Source organism: Typopeltis vanoorti, chromosome 15 (genome assembly GCF_054136105.1).
Source record: "Typopeltis vanoorti isolate ZY-2024b chromosome 15, IOZ_Tvanoo_1.0, whole genome shotgun sequence".
Taxonomy (NCBI): Eukaryota; Metazoa; Arthropoda; class Arachnida; order Uropygi; family Thelyphonidae; genus Typopeltis; species Typopeltis vanoorti.
This window is the reverse complement of record NC_143563.1, coordinates 33,322,804-33,349,326: the sequence shown is the minus strand read 5'-3', so window position 1 is coordinate 33,349,326 and position 26,523 is coordinate 33,322,804. Positions and strand designations below refer to the sequence as shown.

The 26,523-nt window shown below is 32.7% G+C and overlaps 2 protein-coding genes across 3 annotated transcripts in view; one reads left to right on the top strand and one right to left on the bottom strand.

The window, feature by feature from the left end:
• Positions 1–12,137, top strand: part of LOC150098585 (uncharacterized) — a 106,240-nt gene extending 94,103 nt beyond the window's left edge. For both annotated transcript variants that reach the window (XM_090404800.1, XM_090404799.1), the window contains one exon: positions 11,791–12,137. In XM_090404800.1, coding sequence (XP_090260926.1) covers positions 11,791–11,908 — 118 coding nt within the window. In that variant the 3' untranslated portion in view covers positions 11,909–12,137. The remainder of the gene's footprint in view (positions 1–11,790) is intronic.
• A 184-nt stretch (positions 12,138–12,321) lies between these two features.
• The window catches only part of LOC150098583 (COX assembly mitochondrial protein homolog), a 59,100-nt gene continuing 44,898 nt past the window's right edge, over positions 12,322–26,523 (bottom strand). Inside the window, exons 3-4 of the mRNA XM_090404801.1 lie at positions 26,218–26,308; positions 12,322–12,500 (exon numbers count right to left, since the gene is read on the bottom strand). Of these exons, the coding sequence (XP_090260927.1) occupies positions 12,383–12,500; positions 26,218–26,308 (209 nt within the window). The 3' untranslated portion in view covers positions 12,322–12,382. The remainder of the gene's footprint in view (positions 12,501–26,217; positions 26,309–26,523) is intronic.

The window sequence follows — 26,523 nt, the reverse complement described above, 5'->3', positions numbered from 1 at the left end:
CAGGTGTACCACTTTATTATTGAATTACTCTAGATTTAGAGAAAGATGTTGGAAGTTTATTTTTCACTTGGTTAGACCATAATAAATTTAGTTTAATCCTTTATCCAAGTGTAAGCAAAGTCTGCACCTGAAAATATTAAATATTAAAGGATTAAACTAAATTTATTATAATCTAACCAAGTGAAAAATAAATTCTAACAGAAGAAAATCTTAATACAAGAGGACTTTAGAAATTGTTTAATATAGTTTTTTTTTTTTTCACCAGAGGTCAGGCTAGGGTAAATGATTAACAAACATCTAGATTCATCTTACTTTTGTATAGTGTAGTGTTGTTGGATTCTAATTATGTAGAAAATAGAAAAATGTTGTTTGATTCAGAATCCAACATGACTTTCCGTCACAAGAACTATATTTGTAAATATTATTTGATGTAAATAACATAAATTGTAATTGATATCATATAACTACCTTAATTATGTCAAATATTTAATTGCTTAATCAAAGAAATGTTTTAATGGTAAATAGATTCTGTATTAAATATTATTAAGCTGTTTTATTTATTATTTTGTCAATATTGTAAGAACTTATATTTGTAATTTAACTACGCATTTATTGGAATGCAAATATTCTATTTATTCTTTTCATGAAAGTTAACGTTATGTAATAACTGAATGTAGTTATATAACTTAATGTAACATTCGCGAGAATGTTTACGTCTATCGGTTGTCATAGAGACGCGTGGAAATAAACGAGCGCGTGTGAAGGGAGCGTTTGTAGAGGAGAAGAGAAAATAGATACGTAGTAGTAAGTAGGGAGTCGGAACGGAACTTTGGAACTATAAGGTAGCAAGGAAGTAAACTAAAGAAGTAGAAGTAATTAAAAGATTCCTAAGGATAGGAGTTGAGTAGATATTTTTTTATATAAGTGAATCTTATAGTTGGCTGAAAGCAAAACCAGCCGTAGTAATAAAAAGAAATTATTGCCGTAATCGGATAATTAGAGAACTGGACATTCAAAGAAGAATACTGAAAAAATCCAGTCAGTCTACAATTACGACTTATTTCTGTACTACCATGAAAGGGAATTGTACGGAGTTAAACTAGTTGATGAATGATAAATAAGAATAATTAATGTACCTTATAGTTGTTATCTGGAGTTTTTGAAGCGTGATTAGTAATGTTTTAGTTATTTAGTATTTCGCAAGTGTGATAAATACAATTTGAAAGTGTGCTCACAAAATATTGGAAGTACTGAAGATTATTTCTGGTAAGGACAGTCATATTAGTTTATTTCAGTGTATGAAGATTTAAGTATTAGTTCCGTTGCGCTGTTTCTAACATTAACTGTAGCTTACCATCGAGGCTGAGAGTTGAAAATATAGACATTGAAATGATATCTGCCGTGGTTAGTGCCTGTTATGAGTCAATCGTAGAGTGTAGTTGGGAGATACAAGGAAACTGATTAATTAAGAATTTCTATTGTAATAAGTTGGGTATAGGAACTTTGTGATTCTGAAACTGTGAATTTATGTGAAAGTTTGGAAGATTGGATTAATATGAATGACTTGACTTGATATGCTAACTTGACTGGTTTGTCATATTTAGAAGTGGAATTTATGTAATTGTTATATAACCATATATTAAATGTTTTGTTTGTTAATTTAAATATTGTGTTTGCCTGAATTTCTTTTTACTGCACCGTTCACAAAAATTCGGATCTAGCGGGAATCCCAGAAGGAAAGAAAATAAAATAAATACCATCAGCCTGAATGAGTGAAAAGACTACTAACTAATTTTGAATTAATTCTACTAATTCATATAGACTTATCTAAGGATAGAGTGGCGCAGTATAATAGAAATTTCTCTACCCTTAGATCAGTGATTAATTTGCAATTAGTTTTCCTTATTTGATGAAAGTGACTTTTAGCAAGATGGCGGATTCGAACATCAAGAGAACACGTCACGACAGTGTCATGTATCAGTATCAGGAAAACATACATACGTATGTTTTCCTGATACTGACCTGAATACAGAAGTCGAAACACTGAATGTTACTGTCTTAATGATAAGCAAAATAATTATTCTAACGCGTTGTGTCTCCATAAATTCATCATATAACCTTAAAAGAAAGAATTGTCATAATTCATGGAGAGTTGACCCACAAACAATGCAGTTACTATGGTAAGATGAAAATACATGTTTCTGTGTTAATGAATCCACTAGCCTTTCTAAAATGATGTAGACATCAGCTTGATACCTAACTGCATTAAGCTAAAAATGAAATTTACCCAGAATTTCAGCAAAAGCACTCATGTCCTATTGGAAAAAGCTTCGTTGAGAGAACAAATCCACGAAGCCCACAAAAATCTAGCAGTTATCCAATCCCAATATTGGGATTTATGTAGCTATCGAGCTACATAAATCCTAATATTTGGGATATTCTGAAGAGGATTACAGAGGACGACTCGGCAAAACACGTTACTTAAAAACAAAGAAAAACTAATAGCTAAGTTTCAAGCACTAAAACAACAAGAAAGGAACAGCCAATCACCTATAAGCAAAATTAGGATCAACCAACCACCAACAGACCACGACCAAGTTATCAATTAATCCGGTTACAACCTTAAGCATAAAAATTGGCCCTTAAATCTTTAAAAATTAAGAGACATTGTTATTACAAAAGTGGATAAAGGCAATACTACTGTTGTCCTTGGTCATACAGCATACCTGGAAAAAATGAACCAATTGGTATCTGACCACAACATGTACCAAATGGTGAACTACACCCTACAAACCGCATCAAAAAGAAAATGGAATTAATCAAATTAGTGATCCACATGGCTTGAGGAAAGAACCAAAAAATTAATACCGCATTATACCTGCACTCCCAGCATTTATAGCTTGCCAAAAATACACAAAACAAACACACCACTACAACCGATAGCTGAAGGAATTGACAGCCCTAATTATCACTTAGCCAAGAAACTAGCATCCACACTCAAGGAATTGATAAGTAAAATGATTAAGTCATTCTCCCTCCTACATAAAAAAAAAATACACAACATTTCATAAACAAAATAGAAACATCACATTCAGTGATGAAGATTTATTAGTCAGTTTTGACATAACAGCTTTTTACACTAATGTCTCAATCAATGATGCCATTCTTCTCTTTTTACCTACAAAAGAAGGTATAGCCATGGGCTCGCCACTTTCCCCCTCCAATACCTAACTTTTACATGGAAGACTTCAAGTAACAAGCTCTGGATTTGGCCGGCCTAAAGCCTGGCTCAGATATGTTGATATTTTCGCCATTTTGTCCCATGGCTACAAAACATTAAATACATTCTTAAGCCACCTGAACAAATGACACAAACATATCCAATTCACCAGCAAGATCATAAACAACTCTCTTCCTTTCCACGCTCTTCACACATCTTCCCTCAAGCTGCTTCTCCTTTACAGTCTACTGCAAATCTACATACATACATAAAAATTCATACCATCATCCAACACAAAAACTAGGAGGCATCAGTACCCTCAAACAGGATTGCATTTATACTTTTGGAGGCCCGAGGCGCAACATCATTATGAGGTCCTCAAATATAAGCATCGTTTTAGTTTATTGACAACGAAAGTCAATATTTCCATAATAACTTGTTTTAATAACACAATACAACATTGGTATACATATATTTGCATTTTAAAAAAAAAGTATAAAAATAAATCAGTTTAAATTAAAAAAATTAACTAGTTTTTTTTCTAGCTTTGGTTTTAGCAAATATATCTATGTCATCATAATTGATTGAGTCCATTACATCTGATTCAATGCATAATAACGATAGGTCACTTGTTTTATTTTGGTGCAAGTTGTTTCTTAAATAATTTTTTATTCATTTCAACACTGAAAATGAGCGTTCAGCACTTGCATTTGAAATAGGCATCACCAAAAATATTTTTAAAATTGTTTCTACGTTCGGAAAAGTAGACCTTAACCCATCGTTTATAAATTTACATATTTCTAATTGAAGAATTTTCTTCCTTTATGATTGTTAAAAATTGCTTAACTTCATCAGTAAATTTTTCTAGATCAATATCAGTCCCATAAGTTTGTAAAATTTTATCAGTACTTGTCTTGATCTATATCTTCTTTCTAAAAAATATCAAACATATCTAATATGTCGAAATAGCTTTTCATTCTTTCATTAATTTCCAAAATTATCTTTCGCAAATGACATTAAAAGTGTTCACAGCGAAATTTTCTTGTAATATAATCTCATTGTTAGATTGTGAAACTTCGTCACTCATTTTTTTTGCGTTTTTTTTTTTAACTCTTTCTTTTTCATCTTTAACTTTTGCTTATCTGTTAATAAATTCGCTTCTTCATTTACAGCAGCAAAACTATTTCTTATATCTAAAATCAAAACAACTAAAGAGTGTAACAAATTATTAGCTAAAAACAAATCCATATCGGAATCTTATAGAGATTTACTAGTAGCATTTATTCGTTGTAAAATTTTGTCCCACATAACTGTTAAAATTGCTGTTTCTGGTTTGTTAAAATGTTCAGCCAATGATCAGCTCTCTAATTTAGAAATAGGTTTTTCATGAGAAGAAATGGATAGAAAGTAATGCGTCTTTAATTTGTTTATATCCACATTTCAAAGCCAATATGGCATCAGCTCTTGCAGACCACCTCGTTTCACTTGGTCTTTTAACTGTTAAAGATTTTTTTGTCTAAATGTTTAAGGAGTATACCCCATCTTCTTGTTGAAGATGAAAAGTAATTATATATATTTTGAATAAAACAAAAATATTGCACTGCTTCCGGATAAGATTCCGTGGCATAGTTGCCAATTAAATTTAAGGAATGACTAGAGCACGGTATATAATGTGCAGAGGGACTATGTTTTTTCAGCCTAGCTTGTAAACCTGTATAGATACCTTTCATATTGGCAGCGTTATCATAGCTTTGCCCTCTGCCCATTTTTATATCCAAAGATAATTCTAATTTTTTTAATACTACCTCTTCTAAATATAAGGAATTATGTTGTGTAATTCTGATGAACCCAATAAATATTTCTCTAATGTCAGAATTTGCGGCAACATACCTAAATATCATAGCTAGTTGATCATTATATGGGCAATGTCTGGTGTTGAATCGAGTATTATTGCAAAATAAGCAACTCCCTTAATTTCTGATATTAATATTTCTCTTGTTTTTTTAGCTATTAACACTATGAATTCATCACAAGTATGGTAAGAAAGATAATTTGATCTGCCAGAACCACAGTTGGCATACATTTTCATGTGATGTTTTAAAAAATAATCAAATTCACTTAAATAATGTAAACACAATAAATAATTTCCACAAGAATCAGAAAAAATATCATTTGTATTTCCTCTAAATGCTAGCCCTAGTTTACTCAGTAATTTAATGGTAGCTATTATTCTTTTTAAAACCTCTCCAATAATTTTCTTCAGATTGTATTTGTTTGATCAATTCAGAATCAATTTGACTATTTACAGAACTTGATTTTCTTTTGCGATATGTGCGCATCGCTCGTATATGCTCAATAGAATGCTTGTGTTATATTTCCCCTGTCATTAAAACCCTTCATTAACCTATTATTTGACTTAGAAAACAATTTACAAACAAAGCAGTAAATTGCATTGCTGGTTTCTGAAAAAATTAACCACTCTTGTTTCTCCTTTGTTCCATTCGCCTTTTTACAGTAAAAATGTGATATATTTACGTTTCTGGCATATTGTATTGCATTCTGTGTATTCTTTTTTTAAATTTTCGATTTTACCAACATATATTTATTAAAATATGCTTGATAAACTGTTCATTAATAGTAAGTGGCCACACTGCTATATCGGTAGGATAAGAGATAGCTTGCTTGCTGGTAAGTACAGACTCTGATTGAAACTTTTCTTCAGAATCCTCTTGATTTGTTTCATTTACTTCTCTCTCTCTCCTATGTTTTCCACATCATTATGATGTTCTTCATTTTCACTTTCATCTCCTCCTGATAATGATACGAATGTTTCGTCTTCATTCCGAGAACTGTTAAGTACAACTTCAGTTCTACGAAATTCTTCATTTTCAGAAACGCAAGAAAGACAAAATTGCCCCCTTTTGACTATTTAGCTGTTTTTCCATTTTCTCTAAGTCGTTTTCTTTTACTAGCTCCAGATTCAAATTTTTTGGCATCATTATGTGTATTAATCTATCAAAAGCGAAATAAACATATAAATAAACAATTACGTTAAAAGCTTAAAAAATACAAAAATAGAAACAGTAGTATCTTGGTTTTGTTAAAATAAACGAGTAACAGTAAAATAAGAATAATAATTAATTGAATAATATATTCTTACTGACTGCAACAACTACTTTAACCATATAATTAGATATATACACTTGTATACAGTATACTGCTTTACAAGTACTAGCCAAATAACGGTAACTAAACTATCAGTTTAATTACTGTTTTTTGGAATTTCCTTTGCTGTTCTATGATATTTGACCCTTTTGGGTGCACAATTTATTTATCGTGTCTCTTCCCAAAAATATAAACGAATTTCACATGTATACAATAAATATTAATATTAAAAAAATCTTGGTAATATTAAACTAGCAACCTTGCAAGTCATTTTATATAAATAAATGACTAACTTATATCAATGGATTATAAATAATTATGCGACTTCTATATTTAATATTAAATTTTCTAAATAGTTTAAAATCTTTTAATGTAATTCTAAATATGTTATTTACACTTTTAAATATTCCATGTAATTGAATCATAATTAATTTAAAGAAAGATGTAATTAAAATCTTTCTGTGAAAGATTTCAATTGCAGTGTTGATTATGGATTTTGAGAACATTGATTTTGTTTGACAAGCATCATAGTTGCTACAAAAATTCTGAATACTGAAAAAATATTAAAAGGTATGGTAATAATTCAGTATAAGGATAAAAGTATTTTTTTTATTTAAAAAAAAAAAGAATTTAAATGCAATCAAATTAAGCTTGCTAATCAAGGTAAAAATTGGATATTCTCACTAAAAATAAAAATTTTGAATTTGTTTTTTTATGTATAAATTTTAATAAAAATTATAGCAAAAATCATATTTATGAAATCAACATTTATTCAACTCGAGCTTTGATTTTTTTAAATTGCAGTAATAAGCATAATTCCAGCTTTAGTTAAAACGTAGAGGCAATAAATAGTAATAACTTGCTATGCTCGCTAACATCCACTTTTTTACTCGACATTTTACCCTAAAATGACTAGAATCTTGATGCACAAAAAACTGAAAAATCAATTTAATTTATAAATAATAATAAACTTGAAATCCAAATGCTCTATTTATATGATATAGAAACCTGCTCTTACCCAACTAATTAATACAAATAGCGGCAGCACACAAAAACTGTTGTCTCTGGAACGTGTTTCAAAATGATCGCAAAAACTTTCTTTAACTCAAAACTTATTACTCTGTTTACAATTTCCACTTATTAAACTTCTAGTATACTTGCAAAGAGGTTAGCTAACTCTAAGTTACTTTTACAAACTGTATATCAACTTCAAATATGCCAATAGATTCTCTTAATGACACTTCTTGTTACTGTTAATCTAAATCTTAATTGTCCAACTAAAACACATAAGAGGAATTGTGCAAAGGTATAAAACTTACAAAAGCTCTGTATTGCACATTCAATCAAAGGTCTTGCACAAAAAGTTCTAAGGCAATTCTCAGGTCTTGGGCTTCCTTCAGGAAATCTGGCATCAGGAAAATAGCAGACTGTGAACTGCACCCTGTGGTACTCATATACAGCTCCAGCAAAAAGTTATTCTCCCACGGCGAAAAGAAAAATATCTCCACTATGGTAAAACAGGCCTGTCAGACCACACACTACAAATGTCACAGAATTGACTGGAAAGGCACCAAGTCCCTACACTGCACCAAAACCTCGTTTGAAAGAAAATTCAAAGAAGCCTGTGAAATGCTGAAACATCATCCAAATCTGAACAAGAATGATGGATTAATTATTCCAAGAATTTGGAAGGACCCCTCTTCAACCTGTATAGCATTCAGAACAATCCTGAACAAAAGAAAATCTTTATACACGCAGACTTTAGGAATTGTTTAATGTAGTTCTGTTTTGTTTTTTTTTCACTGGAGATCAGGCTAGGGTAAATGATTAAGAAACATAGATTTATTTTACTTTTGTATAGTGTAGTGTTATTTAGCTTGTACATATGTATGTTTTCCTGATAATATGACCTCAATACAGAGGTCTAAACATCGAATGTTAACGATAAGTAATTATTCTAACGCGTGTTGTGTCTCCATAAATTCTTCACAATGAACACTGAAGTGACCAAATACCAAAGCAAATCCAAATATTCAGCACACCCCTAGTTCTAATCAAAATGAAGGGCATGAATGGAATGGTAGCATTCATTATTAGCATCATATAAAAAAATACCAACATTAGAAAAAAAATAAAAAATTGATACAGTTAGTAGTACTTAAAAGGGAAAGATATCTCATCAAGTCTGTGAATCCTTCAGTTCTGATATTTGTAATTTGTTTTGCAAATTTTCCCTTAATACCTTATCATATACAAGATCAACAAAAATTACAGATCCTTAATATATTCTCATGATTTCTCAACTATTTGTTGTAAAAATCTAGCTTTGGCAATCCCGTTTATCCTAATGCACCAGTTTTATTCTTTCTCTCTAATATGCACACAAAATCTTTCAAGGAACATTCAGTAAAGAAATTCTTCTATAATGCAACAATGGTTATGTGATGAAAACTCTGTACCAGTTGTCTGGGTTCAAAATGGTAACCAAGTTCAGATTACAGATAACCCCCGTATAACACGGATGTTAGGTTCCGAAATCTTTTTTTTTTTTAATTATATAAACAACAATGACATATCCAACAAAAAAAATATTTTTATTTAATTCAGGTAATTCATGTAAGTTAAGAAAACATAAACTATGAAACAAATACATAGTATAAAAATTACAAATTGTACTTAAACTTCATTGCACATAATGCATAAATGTTTTAGGCAAAATAAAATAATGCATATTTTTTTAATCTTTCATAGCACGAGGATTGGTTAATAAACACTGGTTTTGTCATGTAATCACCTGATGCATTACTACAAAACGGTAGAGTAATTTTATCTTTGGAAACTTTGAATCCAGGAGCTAATCTTTCATTTTTCAAAATATAGGTGCGTTTTTGCACTTTTTCCCAATATAACCCAGATTCATCCGCATTGAACACCTGGTCTGCACTATAAATGTTTATAAACTTTGAGAGTTTTTTGTTTAATAAGATTTCCATCCATAGGAATTTACTTTTGAGGTGCAATCTTCTATCGAAATCATTAGAGATTTCTCCATTTTTTCATTAGAATATCGAGTTTACGAGCAACGCGCTTTGCACTTATCGTTGACCCAGCAATAAACACTTTCTCGGATTTGATGTTCATTTTGTTTGATTGTTCGAATTGTTGATTCATTTAAATTCAAAGTCCCTGCAAAAACTCCAGGTTTTTTCAACCTGGAGTTTTTGCAGGGACTTGGAACTTTTCAAAAAAAAATATTCAAAGATTTTGAATATTTTTCTTCGAGAGAAATTAATTTTGTTTTCAATGTTGGTTTTTCCCTTTAGTTGCAGTTTGTGGCCATTACTATAAAAATAATATTTTATGCAAAAAAAGCAAGCATTACATATTGTATGTAACTCACCAAAAAATCAAGTGCTCAGCTTGAGATGAACATACTTATGAATTTTAATGCACTTTTCTGGCAGAAATGAGGAAAATTTTCAACAATAAACATTTTATACGGTAAATAATTGAGGTACATGCGTGCTAAAGGGTATTTCCCCCCTTATATATAAATTCACTACTTATAATTACATGTGGGATACAGGCAGACAAAATTTGATTTTTAAGTAGCATGGTGAAAAACATGAAAAGATAATGGGTTACTACAATTTATAGACAGTGTTGTATAAGTACCGCATTCAACAAGAGTTACTACAATTTTAGACCGCGTTATACGAGGGTTACCTGTATTTATCAGACCTTACAAACAAAAGCAATATGAAAATGAAAAATTGTTGTCGATTGAAAATTACTCATAAAATATTGTATTTTAGATGCATAACTGTTATATCTGGTACACTCCTTTAAAGCTGTGCCAGAAAAATGACTATGCAAAAATAAAGTTTTATTTAAGTTAAGGGATATTACATCCCATATTGCTTCTTAGCCAAATAAGACACTCAAAGAGTTTCATGCTGAATATAGAAACTATATAGAGTTCGGCGATTCCAAGCATAAGCAAATACCTGGATAGTGCAAACTGAGGCAATTCATAAGTAAGGGTGGAGCAAGCTCCGATCACTATTCTTGGTATTTACCCATAATGTGAACTTAGCTCCTAGGAGCTGTATTACTGTTCTACATGTCACTACCCAGACTGGTTTCAACCTTTATTGAGGTCTCATCAGTGAGTAGGTAAACCAAGTTTGTAGTGAACAGAACTTGCATCCCTTCTATGAGAATTGCCAAGATGGTGTCCTAATAAATTACTAATTATATGAAGAGCCAAAGGCTTCAATTCAGCGACATGAACTTATTTAAGTTAAGGGATATTACATCCCATATTGTTTCTTAGCTGAATATAGAAACTATACAAAGTTCGAACTCTATATAGTTTCTTATTCGGCTAAGATAAGAAACAATATGGGATGTAATATCCCTTAACTTAAAGAAGTTCATGTCGCCAAATTAAAGCCTTTGGCTCTTCATATAATTAGTAAAGTTTTATTATATTAACGTTACATGCAGATCGAGTTAGTTCCAATTAATCCTTATATAACATTTTCTGGAGGAAAAAAAATCTGGGGAGATTAAATAACATGAAATTTTGCTCTGCTTACGATATTAGTGGGTGGTAACAAAATAACACTATAACTGAATGATGAACTCATTGGATTACAGAAATTTTATCCAGAACTTAACAATAAGCACTGTTAAATTCTGCTGAATGTATGCATATGTTTACAGGATTATTTTGTTAATTGTGAAATGGCTAATAGCTAAATCTTATAGTTTGAAGCTGATCTTTCAAATTGTCAAGATTTCAGAATTACATAAGCATCATAATGTATCTGGTGTGCATAAAAAGGAGAAAATTCTTCACCTTAATTGATGGGATTTGATTGTTATATCATTGAATGACCAAACCGTTTGAAATAAAAACAAGTGTAAAATGCAAATATCATTTATTAGAAATTAAAATTGCAAATAACTAAAGATTGTCACTCATTCTGCTGTAATTTATTTCATTAATTTTGCGGAAGGAAGCTAATGTATGCTAAGTTGGCATTTTGAGTTTATAATTTGAGATATTTAATACATTTAAGGAAGATCAGGTGAATTGCCTCTCTCACATCCAAGTAACATAGTTTTATATAAACCTAATCAATGCTGTGATAAGATTAACTGGCTTATCTTTAAATTGTGTTTTGTGCAGGAGATTGATACTGCTTTATGAGAATGGCTAACTCATCTGGGAGTGAAAAGTCTATAAATGTTTCTTGCATTCTTAATGGGATTTAAATTCTGGTATATTTCCAGCTAAAGGTGGTTGTTATTATGGAGCTATTATTAATATTAATTATTTCTTCAACTGTTTGTAGCATGTTTTAATAATTGTAATTTTGCATAATTTTTATTTTCAGACCTTTTTCTCACTACCAATATGGATTTTCCATGCCTAAGAGGTCTTGTGTTACTACTGGCAGTGTTCCAAGCTTACTTGGCAATGAGAAATTGGTTTCAGATCTAATGGGAGAGTAACGCCTTGAAAAATTATCTTCAGCACAACAAAATGGGTGTTTCTCTTCCATTACAACTTGTTATAAAATTGTAAATTGTAAAATACTCTAGCAATATGCGCTGTTAAATTCTAGGTATAGTAATTAAGATGTTAAGTAATGAGTAATATTCCATATCTAGGAAATACTGTATATTCATGTGAAAAGTAGTTATTGCATATATTAATTTCAGTAGTTGTTTATTGTTTTGTGGTTCAAAGTTTGTTAACAAAAACCAGTGACAGTTTTAACAGTTTATATTGGTCTGAACTATTCTGATGTGCCATTTCTATCCGGTCATTAAAACGTGCTGTGATATCACTTAAAAATATTTTTAAATAGCTAGTCCACTCAAAGTTTTAGATGTCTAGTCTTTTACTTATATGTACAGCAAACTAAAGTCTTGAAATTATATCTTTATTACAGAGGCCAGTATAAACACTTATTATAGCAACATTTAAGATATTACTGTTTCTTTTCTCCTTTGCTTTTTCTTTATTCCAGTACGCCGATACTCTGATCTTTCTGCTAAATATTCATTTGTACACTCCTGTATAAATTCTTTATCATAAAACCTATGCAAAATATGTATCAAAACATTCATTTAAGACATGGTTACAATAGTAAATAAAATTGTACACCTATTTTTAAATTTTTTGTGAAATGTAAAACTATAGGCCTACTGATATTATATTATATTTTAATAAAAGTATGTTTCATTTTGTTCTTGGTTGAATGTAGTTAAGAATGAAAGTTCTCATATTTCAACTGAGCATTCATAATATTTTTTTCTGAAGATGATGTAATACAACAAATAGACTGCATGTCAACAGTTGCTGTTTAAATTGTGCATTTTTTTAATTACTATTAATTCAAGAACAACAAAATTTATTCAGACTCGAAAGTTCTACACTGAAAACATAACATAGTCATCTCTCACTATAGCAGACTATCCAAGTCCTGACAAATTCCTATAAGCACCACATGTTAGAGGAAACTGTGTTTACAGACTCTGAGTTCAATACAGCAAGTGAAACCAAACTATAATTACCAAATCTCTAGATCTAGCATATGAAGCTTGTGATAACTGCTGGATTAAGATTTTTGGCATCAGTTATGGAAATTAATCCTCATTATCTTTTTTTTAGCAATGACAATCATTGCACAAAAAAGCAGTGATCTTTAAGTAGTGACTAAGTTCTAATCAGAACATGATTTTCTACATAAAATATCCATTTATAAAGAACTTTTATGACATTCAAAATGATAATATCTAAGCTGAAATTTTAATTTTATGCTGGCAACAAACATCCCTTAATTCTCTGTTTTGAAAGAGTAGAAATAGTAAAAAGAATATGATGTGTAAAGTATAAAATTAAAAAAAAATTAAGTTAAATCACACTAAGTTTTTGCAAAGCAGTCAAGTTGTAATATTTAATACAGCCGTTAAAAGGATTAGCAGACCAGTGTTCTTTTAATGTCCAACAGGTTGTAAAATATCAGCCTACATTAGGTTGATATTTTATTTTAAACAAAAGAGTTTAAAAGATAAAATAAGCCTCTGTGTTCAACAAACTAGGTAGTAGATATGTGTACGCAGTTTGTAAGTGTAAAGTTTTATGCAAACTCACCTTAAAAATAAATAAATAAAATAAAACCTGGATCTAGAACCAAAATCAGTGTAAAAAACTAGTAGAAAAAAACTGAGTTTTAGCATAGAAATACAGCTTCCAAATCATAACTTGACTTAGCCTTTTATACACATGCAGATTATCTTATAAAAAATGGATACCTGTTTTTTTAGAAGAATGGATTTTAACTGTCATCCTTTTTTTTTATTTTAAGGAATTGCTTATAATTTATAAAAATAATTCATTTCAAATCATTTAATAATTGAAAAAACTGCCAGTTTTATTAGATATAATTATTTAATAACAAGCAAATTAGCTGTTCTTGTTAGCCTCAATTTGTTAAGCATGAATACTATGAGATACTGAAAGCATCCTGCAGATACTCAACTGGCTTGAGGTTTGCTGTCACCAAACCTCAAGCAGTTGAGTGTCCGAGGTTTGGTGACAGAGCAGGTTGAAGTATGGTAAAAAATCATGCTTTTGTGCTCCTAGAAAAAACATTCTTGAACAACCTCAACTTCGTGATATGCTGCTGGGAGTAACTATTGCCAGATGGATAAACTGTGAGCATGAAAAGATGCAGTTGGTTGGAAAAATATGTAAGCAATCCGTAGCAAATGTCAAGAACCTAATATATACCAAGAAAACGTTTCCAAACCACCTGATGTTAGGCCCACTGAATCATATTTTTTTGCTACACCTTGCCATTCGCATGAAATCGAAACATTCTCAGGACCAAACAACTAACTATTCTCCACTCCTTAAACCCGAACATGGATATATTTGAAATTCGTACAAATTCTGGATAGATGAAAATTAACATATTGAGTAGAAAAAGAATGCCTAGATTTTTATCGGCTGAGAAAGCTACTGATGTGATAATATTCCAGAAGCTGGAGGAAAAATTCAGTCCAACAAGCAAGATCGTTTCTGGGGATTAGTGTATTGTTGAGATCCCTTTTGTGAGAAAAAAAAGACAAGACTGTGGTTTGATAGCACTGAAGGTGACAACCAAGTTATTGTTGCTACATTGAATGATGGTATGGAGATCAGCATTCAAGTTACTAGTTTGCAGGCTTGAAGCTTGGCATGCCTGAGTATTGCATGGCTTCTCACATGGGTAAGATAAAGTATTATCATCAGCAAAGCTGTTGAGGGATTAACATTGAGAGCAGGTCATTTATGTGTACGATAGGCAATCGAATAAAGCTCTCAGACACTACTGCATAGGTGAAGCTCATAAGATTTATGCAAACACCTTGAGAATAAGCTAAGAAAAATCATTATTATTACATGACACCTCCAAGGAGTCCAAAGACTTATTGAGGGAAGGCACCCACTCCACAACCATCTCCACCAACCACAACATTTACACCAATGCCATCTACTGCCTACCACTAGTATGTTCACAGACAATCACAAACATCCATGCCCACAGTGGGATTCAAATCCGCAGCCTTTTGGCTGGAGAATGGATAAGCTAACCACTCTGTTATGGAAGAGAAACATTGGGAATAACAAGCTTTCTGGCCAAATAATATCCCACCTTCCAATAATCTGTACGACGCTTTTCAATTATGATCAGCACCCATTTATACAATGTTACATTCGCTCATATGATGAAGTTTTTGTGAACTGTTGAAGATGCCACTGCTCGCTACATGTCTCTGTTTTGGTGTTTTGCTGTGAATTATAAACTGTTTATTATTTTCTTTTATTGTTATTAATAATAGCAGGTAAAATTAAGGATGCTGTTACTTTCATTGAAATGCTGAGATCAAAATTATTAAATGTGATGATTGGTATATTGCTTGTCGGTGTTAGCATAGTGCAGAGTAGTAGTTGCATGCATCCTACAGATAAGTCTTTATTTTAATAATTATTTTTGGTTATATCTTATCTACTTCAGGCTATAAAGTTCAGTGTGTTTGTTTCAGAAATTTAATACAGGATATTGTTTAGAAAGCATTTTTTAATGGCGCCAATACACAAGGAAAATGGTGGTCAAGTCCATTTGGGATGGTATGATGTAGTGCATGTTCTATGTATTCATTACCAAGACAATGGGTTATAGTACAAAAGCGAGAGTGGTGAGAGAGAGAGAGAGAGAGAGAGTGTGTGTCGTAAATGTTTCATTTGCAAGTGCAAGAAATGAGAGTTGTGTAGAAAGCGGGAAAATGAAGTGACAAATATTAATGATGTAAAGAAAGATAGTGAAAGTGTTCTGGAGGACGTGGAAGTAGTGAATGCTAGTGCGTGAAACATAAATGAGAACATGAAAGAGGTGACAATAAGGAGTACACTTATGTTGCATCCTTCACAGGACAAAATGGAAGCAACAATGACTGGAGAAGCGATTGTCATGTGGTCTAGCAGGTGGGAAAATGAAAGAAAAAGTGAATGGGAAAAGTATGAAAGCATGAGAAACTGGAAATAAGGAGAAAGTATTGTATGGAGATTCAATGATAAAAGGTATACTTAATGGGAAAATATGTTTCCTGGGTACAAAGATTAAGGATGTTAGTTTTGCAGAAGGGAGGAGTGAAAGAGTTAATTGTTTTGAAAGGAGAAAAATATGCACTGAGAGAGGATTATGAGAGTTGTTAAAGGAAGTAAAGATTGTGAGTTTGCTGCCTCGCTATGATAAGAGCTGAGAAGGCTGTGATTGCTCATGAGTCATGGTGTGCAGTTTATAGATGTGCAAATTTGATGGATGAAAGGACGTATATAATATGTGGATGAACTACATTTGAATGGTTTTAGAGTTAGATGTTTGGAGAAAGTGTTGTTCAGTGAGTTTAGATATGTGGATGAACTACATTTGAATGGTTTTAGAGTTAGATGTTTGGAGAAAGTGTTGTTCAGTGAGTTTAGAAATGCAAAACCAGATAAACTAGATATTGGGGGGGGGGTGAAATCAAGCATGTGTCTGGCTAGCCCTGGAGTAAATGAGTATATATGCAGAAATTATGCAATTCTGAATAAGATTACACAGGTTTCAGATACAAGTGGATTGGTAATAACATTACACAAGGATAATTGTGGGTCCAAGGGGATGTTAAAATGCATGTACTTGAATGCCAGAAGTACTGGAAATAAGGAGGAGGAGTTTTTGGCATAGGTCAGCTCAACTTGGCTGACAAAAAATTATACAGTTACAGAGATAGAATGTAAAATTGATGATAGTTGAAGAACTACAACCAACAAAATTAGAAATTAAAGAGGATTTTACTTCTGGTGAGGGGGGGGGGGGAAGAGAGATGGGTCATTTGAGGCTGTCTGTTGTGAGATACAGCCAGATATATATTGTTCATTGACCAGGGGGGTTCACGAGAAGATAATGCCATGCATTGGCAGATGAGCAGGCTGAGCAATTATTATGGGAGACTTCAGCTATGGGGACATATTGGAGAGAAAAAGAGAATATCAGGATAGAAGTGGAATTTGATGGGATGATTACCTGAAATAGCATGCCATGAAGGAGACCAGGGGTTTGAGAGTGCTGGATCTGATAACAGCATCAGAAGATATATCCATAACCAAGGAAAACACTCTGCCTATAATGGGGTAGAGTGACCATGCAGTCTTGTTTTGGGAATATGCTATACATGTGGCATTCTCTGCCAAGAAAAAGTTTTGACCAGCTTTAGAGATAATGACACTTCATAGAAGGAACTACAAGGAAAGAATGTCAGTAGTGCATGAGAAGAGGTCTGAGATTGTTTGAGAGAAGTAATATCAGACCACATATTTCCCCCCCCCCCCCCAAGGTCAGAAGGATAAACCAACTGGGAATAAAGTGGATGAGTATAGATATAAAGCAAGAGCAAAAAAAAAAGAAAACACTGTGGAGGGAATATAAAGAAAAAGGTGATCATCACACTCCTGAGTAATACAAAGTGCAAGCAAAAAGGGGTGACTAGTATAGTAGGAGAGGCCAAATCAGATTATGATTGAAAATTAGCTAAGCAGGCCAAAGTAAATCCAAAAGAGTTTTTTTTGTTATGTAATAAGAAAGATGGTAGGATGACCTTAATCAATGCTCATGGTAGGGGGGGGGGACAGAGGCAAAAGAAAATGAGTGATCATTTTGCAAAGGTATATCATCTAGGGTTTATACAAAAACCGACTTTTGAAAAAAAAATAATATATATATATAATTAAAACAGTAAAAAAAATTTATACTTATTTTAAAATTTTTCAGTTTATTTAATATTTATGGAACTACAAAAATATAACAAAATAAAATATACTCCATACAAAATATAAATTTTTATTTCATTTAGTATTTTTTCTTCAGGAAATATGATTTTTTTCAGAAAACATAAAATGTTCACTGAATGATTACTTAATCTTGTTCTTCTAGATACAAAATTGCCTGAAACAGAAAATACTCCCTCATTGGCTACTGAACTTGGTTTTATCGTTTTCAGGGCATCAAATAATACATCTAAATTCTTTTGTTCTTTTATTGATTGCGCAAATACTGAAAATTCAGCCTTTAGTGTCTTCGGATTTGATATTATTTCTTCAAGTTCCTCAAGAAACCTATGAATTTTTTTTTTTCCCCATGGCTCCTTTTAGAGCATTGCCTTGATTAATAGTTTCTCCATCTCCAATATATTCATCATTGGAATCTGTTTCCATACAAGAATTTGGATACATTCTAGACAATATTTTTCCAGATAACTTAATAATATCGAGTTTTGAAGCTAGTGGAAATACACTAGATTTCTTTGTTGAAATGTTTTGTGGATTTTGCAATGTGATTTTGCAAATATAGCAAAAGGATTACCAATCCATTGGATTGGTAGTCCTTTTGCTATATTTGCAAGAAGACAAGTTGGATTGAATCCAACTTGTCTTCGTTCTTGAATTCGTACTTCTAAACCATTTAATAATGTGGAACTAATTTCAGTCTTTAAATTTTTTAGTTCATTTAACAGAAATTCAAATATGCCTTCACTTATTAAATGCTGAAATTAATAAGCTTCCCTAAGGCCTCAGCTGCTAGATGTACTGGTCCCAACACTTAAAGAAACTTCACGATTTTAGGATATTGAGCTTCATTCCACATATGAGAAGCACCAATATCATTCAAAGCTAAAACAACACATTCTTTTAATGTTATAAATCTTTCAGTCATGGCCTCTAAACTATTCCATCTCGTTTGGCACTCAGGAATTAGACTTAATTCCTTTCCTTTTGCTTGTTTTACATAATTCAGAAGGATGCTATCTCTTATGGGAGATTTTTTCTAAGAAACTTGCAAAGTTTTCTAATGGGAAATTGATTGATTGTAACTGTCAGAAAAAATAGGGAATCCCCAGTCATTATCTAGATTAAGAGAATTTAAAAAATCCTCGCCATAGTCATCTTCACACTCTATGTCATCTTCCGAATCCTCACTTGTAATATATACATCGGTTTCAAGTCAAAATGTTAATGTTTTTAATTAAATAATTTTTACATATTAATTCTAGTATCTAAAACCAGTTTTTAAATCTGGTATTTAAAAACCGACAAACCCTAGTATCATCCAGTTGCTGATGTGACAGAGATGCATATCAGAATTGAGGTAGATGAACAGGTGTTCAATGTATTGAAAATAACAATGTGAATACAGCAGTGGGAATGGATGGCATGTCAGCTCGCATGCACTGTGAATGCGCAAGAGAAGTCGCATTGCTTTTGATGAAGCTGTTTGATCTAAATCTCAACTCTGGCAATGTTCCAGGGTAGTGGAAAGAGGATAAGATAGTTCCATTATATAAAGGTGGCTCCAAGATAAAAGTAGCAAACTACAGACCAATTAATATATCAGGAATGGTTAAAATATTGGAAACATTAGTTAAAGGAAAAAATCCAACAGTGGGTGAATAGGGATATGATACTACAGAGTGGGCAGCATGGCTTTGTAAAGGATAGGTCCTGTCTTAGTAATTTATTCACATTTTATAATAGTGGCAGTGGAATTGGATAAAGAAAATGGCTACACCATGATACTGTCGGACTTTACGAAGGCATTTGACAGAATACCACATGGAAAACCTTTACAAAAGTTGGAGCAAATGAGAATGGATATGAAGCTACTACTCTAATTTGCATATCAATGATATAGGAAAAGATTTAAGGGAGGATATTCAGTTGTTTGTTGATGTTGCAAAGCTGGGGAAGGCAATAGTTGATAAAGGTCATGTAGATATCTTGCAGGATAATTTCAATAAAATGGCATTGTGGGCAAAGGATAATGCTTGTCAATTTAATGTTGCAAAATGTAAAGTTATGCACTTCAAGTTGAAAAGGTTGCATACTGTGTATCACATTGATGATATTGCAGGAAACTGAGGAAGCTAGGGACTTGGAGAATAATAATGGACAGAATTAAATCATAGGGCATATTGCAAAAATTGGTAAAATAGCTCGAAGATTACTTGAAGATGAAAACCATGCTAACAAGTAAGACAGTGAAATTATTATCTCTCAGTACAAGGTTATGATACTATGCACAGATCTGATGTTTTTGTTTCGGGATCAGGAGGTGAGTGACTAAGCAGGTGATAGGTCTGTGAATGTGTGAGGGTTGCTAAGTTTGGCTGATGGCAGAAAGAGTGGGACATGATAGAAACTTATAAGATATGAAAGGGGTTTTATAAAATTGATGCAAAGGAAATTTTTCAATATCAATATATGACAACTAGGGATCATTCATGGAAGTTGTGTAAGGGTGTGCAGTCTAGATTTTTTGCATCAAGAGTGGTGAACAAGTGAAATGGATTACCAGAATTAGCTGTGAGTGCCCTCACAGTGAATGATTTTAAGGAGAGATAAGTTTTGTGCGTATGAACGTCAGTGTGGAGATCCCATATAATAACACTGAGATAGGCCACAAGCTGAATTTACACTATTGTTATTACAGTTGTGAAAAACAAAGTTCTTAGTGAAGTAAAAAATGATGCTAGTTAACTGTTCGAACTGAACTCATGATCTTATACACCTGAATATGAAAAAAGGCAAGAGCACATCAACTGCATTCTTAATAGAAACCTTATAGAACAAATAAACTATTTCAGCAAGATAGGCACAATTTTTAACAGTAAAAAATTAAATATGGAAATACATGATGGAATAAGCAAAACTGGTATAGTGGGAGCCATTTTAATAAATTTGTAAGGAACAGGAAAATAATATATCTTGCTAGTCTGGAGCTCATCATCATCAAATTCCTGACATGTACCCCCCCCCCTCAAGGGGTGTACAGGATATGATAGTACTACATGAAAAATTTACATCATTACTAACTTCCTATCTACAATTTTCTTCCAAATCAGTCTGTTACTTGTCAAGACTCCAACATTATCGGATCTTATGTTTCTATCCTCTAAGGCACTTTGTCCCGTATCAATCCACCTATATCTTGGTCTTCCTCTGGGTCGTTTTCCTGCCAACCTGGCAGAGAACACTTGTTTTGCTAATCTTTCCTCGCCCATTCTGTTTAAGTGACCATACCACCTGATATCAGCTCTGCTAACGTATTCCTGGATGCCGACAATGGCAAATTCTTTCCTAATATCCTCGTTTTTAATATGATATTGCGATTGATGCCATCAGTTCACGCCTCTAATCTTTCTCAGGACTCTCATATCTGCGGTCTCTAGTCTATGGTCAAGTGTTTTACTTCTGACCCAGCTCTCAGATCCACAAGTTAAAACTGGTTTGAACACTGTCTTGTATACAGCTAATTTAGTGTTCCAATTAATTTCTTTCTTATTCCATATGAATTTATTCAATTGACTTCCTACCATACTATTTCCATATTTAATTTACCATCTTCACTAAAAATCGTGCCGAAGTAGCTGAAACGTTTTACTTGTTCCACACAGGTTCCCCGTTCAAAACCAGTTGACATTTTCAACAATTTTACCTATTTTCATTGTCTTTGTCTTTTTAATGCTGACCTTCATACCATATCTATTACAACAGTTATTCAATTTAGTCAGGGAATCTTGCAAACTTGTAGCGGATTTATTTAAAAGTATAACATCGTCTGCATAAAGCAAAGAGCTGACATTAACATCTCCAATTCTGATATCATGTTTAATACCACTTTCCTTCATAATGTGATCCATATAGATAATGAATAACAGAGGGGATAATGTACATCCTTGTTTCACACCAGATTTAACATTAAAATATCTTCCTGTACTTCCTTCACTTCTAACTGCTGACTTACAACTCAAATAAAGTCTACGTATTGCTTGATATAATGCCCCATTGACACCATATAACTGTAGCATATTGAATAGCTTCTCTCTTGGCACCTTGTCATATGCCTTTTCCAGATCGACAAAACTTAAATGCAGATCTTTGTTATATTCCCATGCTTTCTCAACCATTTGTCGTAAAGTGAAGATCTGATCCTGACAGCCTCTATTTGGCCCGAATCCAGCTTGTTCTTCACCAAGCTTTCCTTCCACAATTCTTCTCAACCGTTTCTCAAGTATACTTGCATAGATCTTGCCAGGAACACTCAGTAGGGAAATACCTCTGTAATTCTCACATTCAGTTTTATTTCCCTTTATGAGAGCTCTACTCCAATCATCAGGAATTCATCCCTCTATCCAGGCTTTCTGAACTATGCAGTGCAGCCACTGTAAGACTTTTATACCACTATACTTCAGCATTTCTGGTCGAAAGGCATCTACTCCTGCTGCCTTTCCACATTTCAAGCCTTTGATGGCTTTTTCTACTTCAAGTATAGATATGTATTCCTGCTGTTGAGTGTTTTTTACCATGGTGCTATCACTGCTTGTTTCATATAGCAATTTTTCAAAGTAATTACTCAATACTTCAAGGATATCTTTTTTTTTCTCCCGTTTTCATGTCACTTTTATCATCTAACTCCTTTTACAGCACTCTTTCCTCCATTTCTAAGCTTCTTCAACAACCTCCAGAATATCTTACCACCTTCTTGATATTTATTTTCTATGTTCTTGCCAAAATCCTCCTATGACTTTTGTTTAGCTAGTTTTACACAGTGTTTTGCTTTCTTACATTTGTCTCTGTATTCTCTAAGAGCAAAAGCTGACTTATCTGCCAGGAACTTTTTATATGCTTTCATCTTTTCCTTCACTGCCTCTTTAACTTCCTGTGTCCACCATGGAATTCTGATTTTTCTATCCTTGCAGACTACCTCACCACATGCCTCTCTGGCTGAGTCAATCAGGGTTTTCTTCAAGGCTTGCCACTGAATCTCCAAAGTTTGGTTCCTGTTCTCAAACTCTTTCATTTTTTCTTCAATAATTTTTGTGTATTTTAGTCTACAGTTCCCATCTGAGAGCTGCTCAACTTTTATTCGCTTTAAAACTTTCTTACATGTTATTCTTTTCAATATGAAATTCAATTTTATCCTGCTCAAGAGTAAATATTGATCACTTCCAATTTCAAATCATTTGTACACTCGGGTGTCCTGCACCAGGGAGAAAACATCACTATCAACGATAAAATAGTCAATGAGACTTTTCTTATTCCTTGCGTCTTCTCTCCATGTGAATTTGTGCATATTTTTATGTTGGAACATGGTGTTAGTAATAACCAGTCTGTATCCTGAGCAGAAATCCAACAGGTATTTGCCATTATTATTAGCTTTGCTCTTTTCTCCAAATTTTTCCAAAATTTTTTGTATGTCTGACAATCATTTCTTACTCTGCCCATCCCCTTTATATGAGATAGTAAGATTAGCTGATTTATAAAGTACTAACTTTTTATTGTATTTTTTTTTTTGTTAGGAAATTTATTGACCTTACCAGCTACTTAGGTGACGCTTTTTGAAATTGTCAGTTATTGTTTAATTTGAGCTTAAAATGTACTCAAGATGCCTGTGACACACAGGCGAAAATTATACTATTAAATAATCTTTGTACGTGAGTTTTTTGTTATTAATTTTGTATCTATTTCTAATATTGAGCACCTATATAACCTGAAAAACATATACTTGGATATTATTTTCCACATTATTTTTCTTCTTATTGTGATGAGAGGAATCTTTATATGGGCACTTTATGAATAAATCTGTAATACCACCATTACCCATGAGAGGGTGAGAAGTTATGGTACCTTAGTAGTCTGAACGGGCTAGGAATTTTTTTTCCCTTGTTATTAATTTTACATATTTTTTTGTAAATTTATTTCTTACATAATCCAGAAATCCTGCTAGAGACAAATCATGCAATTATTTCTAGTCATTTAAGAAAATGACTAGAAAAAATCCTATAGACTTCCTATAAGTTATCTCTTACCTAAAGACAATCGCAAGGTATTCATGCCAGGCTTCAGCTATATACTAACCACTCAGTTAACCAAGCCACCAAAAGCCCTGCTACCTCTGTTATGAGATTGGCTAACTTGCCTTAACTGAAAAAAGCCTATATAAAGATTTCTCTCATCACAACGAGAATTAAAATAGGTCTTTTCCTGAAAGGCATATTGCCCCATCATTCCTCTAAATACCCTACAGCAGCATTATATTTAATGTTATAAATATAATTATGTACACACTTTTTTCTAATGCTTGCTTCCTATCCCTAAACATGAAACCTATTACTTTTTTATTAAACCAGAAAATTTAAAATCTTTAATTTTGGAGTTTAACTCTATTGCACAAGGACATACTCAACATCTATACTAAATTTCTCTCTAATATCAAGCTATATTTTTATATCCAAAAACTTTCCCAGAGGAGAATTAAAAAAAAAAAAAAATTCTGAAACAAAGCCTGGATTACTAGCTAGCTTGATACAAATAAAAGCTTGATATGAAGGAGCTTCTGTTATTCACAATACTATATATATATCAAAAGAGTATAACACACACAGCACATTGTACTTGTATTGCAACCAACTTATAATGAATAGTTTTCTATAGTGAATTTTCTTCATAATAGCAATGTGCACCTATGAGGAATTAACTGGTAATTTTTGATGGTTTGTTATAAAGGTGTTTGCTATGTAAGCAAGATATATTATCATCATATACCCTCTATAGAGTCAGTAGACTCATCATGGGAGAAACATTCAACTGACAACATATCATACTGAATTTAAAAATTTTTAACACACCCTGCATTAATAACACATTCTAGTAAAGTGTTCCATTCACCCACAATTCTCCATGTAAAATATCACTCGTCATGCCCCTCTTCACCATACTCTTACACAACTTCCAGGGGTAGCACCTGGCTCTTCCCCTCTGTATTAATCTGATAAAAACTCCTTAAATGTCTATCATATTATCTCTTTTCCTCTTATCCACAAAACTCTATAAACCACATTACTTTAACTTCTCTCCATAGCCAACATTCCATCGTGAAGTTTAGTCACTCATCTCTGGGCCCCAACAATGTTTCCACATCATAACGAAAATGAGGTGACCAAATATGAGCACAATAGTCCAAGTGTGGTTTGACAGTGCTTTATTCAGTGAACACAACCACCACCTTATCCTCACATATCATAGCAATATTATAATATGCATTTTTTGCAATGCTTGCAATATGCTCTCTGATCTCATCCACTTTCTACAGTATAGTTCTGTCATTCGAGTACACAGCCCTACTTATCTCTCTGCACTTATTATTATTAAAATTATAATCCCACTCATTTGTCAAAGTTAAGTCTATTCATATAAATTAGTGCATTATGCTAAAGCGGTGTGAAATGCATCTCTCCATGATATATGTAAGTTTTGTGACAGCTGCTTTTGAGATGTGATGTTACAGATGGCTGTTGAGGATATCATATACTGAAAAGCAGATAAATGGATGGGTGTTAGAAAGGATCAGTAGAACTTTAAGGTTCCTTAAGGATACTGACAGAAGAAAGTTAAAACACTTTAGACATGTTGAAAGGATGACTTCTTAGAATAGTAACAGAAGATAAAGTTCCTGGAAAAAGAGGAAGGGGTAGACCATCAATGAGATGGATGGATGGATGGATGGTGTGTCTGGAGTGACTGATCTTCAGAGAGTTGACGCCTCCAGGAAAGCATACAAGACCACATGGCGAGGACTGGTGTGGCACATCACTGAATCACCAAGCATCCGAGTGACCATACAGCATCTGTTTATGTATAATGAATGGATGTTTTTTTGCAGAATATATTATCTTTTTTGTAGATGTTAAACTACAAAAACTACTGCTGTACTAGTCAAATGTTTAGTGATATATCTCGCACTAGAATGTGGGAAAAATGCAAACAACTACAATTAATTTTTATGAAGTTTATTACAACCAGCATGCCTAATTTTAAAATGTGACATGATTTTCATCATGTGATGTGAGACTTTCATCTGGAGGCTTGAAAAAGTTCTGTGCTGGATTTCTAAGTAGGGGTTTCTGGATCTAACTCTCAGTGCATCTACAGTACTAAATGTACACAAGATTGGAAACCTATTTAGTGCTGTGCTCCAGAGACTAAGTATGGAACTTTTTCATGTCGCTTCACACCTTCAATACACAATGTGGTGGTCTCACACTAGATGACAAATACTGTCTACCACCTGGCATCTAATGAAATCTAAAACTCTGTTTTTTGTAGATATAATTTAAATTCAATAAAATTAGTTTATTTTCAAATATTTTTAAACAGGCAAGATTTGAATTACCATTTTGTTAGGCAGTTTTTCAATAAGGAATTTTCTATTCTGCACTTAGCTATCAGGAGTGGTCCATATTTCATGCAGCATTCTCCAAATTCTGTAACAAGATATAATAAGATATACAATTGAATGACACATTTTGAAACTTAATAATTATGAGATGATCATCTCTCTCTCTCACACACATACCTCATCAAACCATGCCTTAAACACATTCACCATCTCTACACTCATCACACACTCAAGTAATGTATTCCAATCGCCCACCACTCTCCATGCATGCAAAAAAAACTATTTTCTGCATACTCACAT